Raw genomic sequence first — 3,633 nt, 5'->3', positions numbered from 1 at the left:
TGCTGGCTTTTATTGTCTGGATTATCTTGCTGGATTCTTTAGAAAGATGAGAGGATAATTTGCTTATTGATAAACAGATACTGTACAGGCTTCATTTGAAATAAGGACAGATCAGCTATAAAACTGAGCAACAATACAAGTTCATATAAAAGCAATCATAGAATAGTAAATATTAAAAAATGTTTCTCTTATTAAATAAATGTATGTCCTGTTGACTGTTTATTTTCTCTGTGGTTTGGGATGGATCATTACTTACTTTTCCCCAGACCCCTGTTATTGTTAATTGTATGCCTAGCATAGACACCAGAGGGAAATGCAGCAGAAGGTTTACAGTGGTTATCTTCGGATGGAAGTGTTATGGGTGATTTTTATTGTCTTTGCATTTGTTTTTCTCCATTTTCCAGATTTTCTGTCATGAACATTAATTACTTTTGTAGTACATTAAAAAAAATGTGTAATAGTAGCAGGATATTTTGATCTCGACATGAGCTGTATGAATGTGTCGAATCTAGTTCTTCCAGCCAAGGAGGCTGCTTCCTTTGCACAAATTGGACTGTGGGAAGACAGAGTTAGTCTTCATAAATGTGTCAGATCCCTCTCCACTACTCTAATTGCTTCACTCAAGGGTTGAAACTGTTAAATTATCAAATGCTTAATTTACTGCAGGGGTAATTTACTTACCATGTAGGATTATATCAAACAAACATGTTTTATAATTTGTATTAGAAACCTATCCCATTCGTAAAAGACCACCTCACTGAAACTTTGATTTAGAAATTTATTTATTTATTTATTTATTTATTTATTTATTTATTTATTTATTTTCGTAGTTTTATGGTTTTATTAATACAAATACAACATGCACATAAGCTTTCTGTCTATTCATTTTCTTTGCTGTGTAGCATGGCATTGGGATTGGTGACTGATGGCCAGCTCAGCTGCTCTTTCCATAATGGTTTTGCCATTCATGGAAGAGACATTGTGAGCACTCATTGCACAGTAAGATCTGTTGCACATCAGGAGCACTTCAAGCTCCTTGACTTTGTGGACTAGGAAGTTCTGGAAGTCACTGGTCAGTATGTGCTTTGTTTTCTTCTTGCTTCTGTAACCAGTGTTGGGCATCAGGATCTGGCCCATGAATCTTCTGTGCAACCTATTGTCAATGCCTCTGGGTTTCCACCAGTTGTGCTTAATTTTGACATATTGGTCTGACTGGTGCTGGATGAACTTCTTGGTCCTATTTTTAACAATCTTGGGCTTCACCAGAGGTCTGAGGGCGGTCATGATGCTGAGTAGGAGATGGTTGCCACCTCTGCAGGCAGCACTAAGGAAGAGTGGTTTAGAACTAACTAACTAACCTCCTTCCTTCCTTCCTTCCTTCCTTCCTTCCTTCCTTTCTTTATTATTTTTTCCTTTTTTTTTTTCAATTAAATTCAGTTAGCCAACATATAGTACATCATTAATTTCCGGTGTAGTCTTTGATGATTCATCAGTTGCATATTAACATCCAGTGCTCATCACATCACGTGCCCTACTTAATGCCCATCACCCAGTTACCCCATCCCCCCACTCACCTCCCCTCTAGCAACCCTCAGTTTGTTTCCCAGAATCCGGAGTCTCTCATGGTTTGGCTCCCTCTCTGATTTTTATCCCTTTCAGTTTTCCCTCCCTTCCCCTATGATCCTCTGCACTATTCCTTATATTCCACATATGAGTGAAACTATATGATAATTGTCTTTCTCTGATTGATTATTTCACTTAGCATAATACCTTCCAGTTCTGTCCATGTCAATGTAAATAGTAGGTGTTCATCCTTTCTGATGGCTGAGTAATATTCCATTGTATATATGGACCACACCTTCTTTATCCATCCATCTGTTGAAGGACATCTTGGCTCCTTCCACAGTTTGGCTGTTGTTGATGTTATGCTATGAACATTGGGGTGCGTGTGCCCCTTCTTTTCACTATATCCGTATCTTTGGGTAAATACTCAGCATTGCAATTGCTGGGTTGTAGGGTAGCTCTATTTTAACTTCTTGAGGAACCTCCATACTGTTTTCCAGAGTGGCTGTATCAGCTTGCATTTCCACCAACAGTGTAACAGGGTTCCCCTTCCTCCACATCCTCACCAACATTTGTTGTTCCCTGTCTTGTTAATTTTTGCCTTTTAACTGGTGTAAGGTGGTATCTCATTGTGGTTTTGATTTGTATTTCCCTGATGACAAGTGATGTGAAGCATTTTTTCATGTGTCTGTTGGCCATTTGTATGTCTTCTTTGGAGAAGTGTCTGTTCATGTCTTCTGCCCATTTCTTGACTGGATTTTTTGTTTTTTGAGTGTTGAGTTTGATAAGTTCTTTATAGATCTTGGGTACTAGCTCTTTTCTGATATGTCATTTGCAAATACCTTCTCCCATTCTGTAGGTTGCCTTTCAGTTTTGTTGACTGTTTCCTTTGTTGTGCAGAAGCTTTTTATCTTGATGAAGTTCCAATAGTTCATTTTTGCTTTTGTTTCCCTTGCCTTTAGAGATGTGTCTTGCAAGAAGTTACTGTGGCTGAGGTTGAAGAGGTTGTTGCCTGTGTTCTTCTCTAGGATTTTGATGGATTCCTCTTTCACATTTAGGTCTTTCATCCATTTTGATTTTATCTTTGTGTGTGGTGTAAGAGAATGGTCTAGTCTCATTCTTCTGCATGTGGCTGTCCAATTTTCTCAGCACCATTTATTGAAGAGACTGTTTTTTTTCCACTGGATATTTGTTCATGCTTCGTCAAAGATCAGTTGACCATAGAGTTGAGGGTTTATTTCTGGGCTCTCTGTTCTGTTCCATTGATCTATGTGTCTGTTTTTGTGCCAGTACCATGCTGTCTTGATGATCACAGCTTTGTAATATAGTTTGAGTCTGGCATTGTGATGCCTCCAGTTTTGGTTTTCTTTTTCAACATTCCCCTGGTGATCCAGGGTCTTTTCTGGTTCCATGCAAATTTTAGGATTGTTTGTTCCAGATCTGTGAAAAATGTTGATGGTATTTTGATAGGAATTGCATTGAATGTGTAGATTGCTCTGGGCAGTGTAGACATTTTCACAATGTTTATTCTTCCAGTCAATGAGCATGGAATATTTTTCCATCTCTTTGTGTCTTCCTCAGTTTCTTTTGTAAGTGTCCTATGGTTTCTAGAGTACAGATCCTTTACCTCTTTGGTTAGGTTTATTCGTAGGTATCTTTTGGTTTTTGGTGCAATTGTAAATGGGATTGATACCTTAATTTCTCCTTCTTCAGTCACATTGTTAGTGTATAGAAATGCAACTGATTTCTGTGCATTGATTTTGTATTTTGCCCCATTGCCGAATTGCTGTATGAGTTCTAGCAATTTTGGGGTGGAGTCTTTTGGCTTTTCCACATAAAGTATCGTGTCATCTGTGAAGAGTGAGAGTTTGACTTCTTCTTTGCCAATTTGAATACCTTTGATTTGTTTTTGTTATCTGATTGCTGAGGCTAGGACTTCTAGTACTATGTTGAATAATAGTGGTGAGAGTGGGCATCCCTGTCGTGTTCCTGATCTTAAGGGAAATGCTCTCAGCTTTTCCCCATTGAGAATGATATTTGCTGTGGACTTTTCATAGATGGCCTTTATCA

At 38.2% G+C, this 3,633-nt stretch overlaps 1 protein-coding gene across 1 annotated transcript; it reads right to left on the bottom strand.

Annotated features, from left to right (window-relative positions):
• Window positions 1-369: 369 nt before the first annotated feature.
• Window positions 370-1,447, bottom strand: LOC103677403 (60S ribosomal protein L32-like). The gene has a single exon (XM_040636583.1). The coding sequence runs from the start codon at window positions 1,282-1,284 to the stop codon at window positions 883-885; it is 402 nt and encodes a 133-aa protein (XP_040492517.1). The 5' UTR covers window positions 1,285-1,447; the 3' UTR covers window positions 370-882.
• Between the last annotated feature and the right edge of the window lie 2,186 nt (window positions 1,448-3,633).

The sequence above is a fragment of the Ursus maritimus genome, unplaced genomic scaffold (assembly GCF_017311325.1).
Source record: "Ursus maritimus isolate PB19 unplaced genomic scaffold, ASM1731132v1 scaffold_20, whole genome shotgun sequence".
Classification (NCBI taxonomy): Eukaryota; Metazoa; Chordata; class Mammalia; order Carnivora; family Ursidae; genus Ursus; species Ursus maritimus.
Note: the sequence above shows the minus strand (reverse complement) of the source record. Positions and strands in the feature narration are given on the sequence as shown.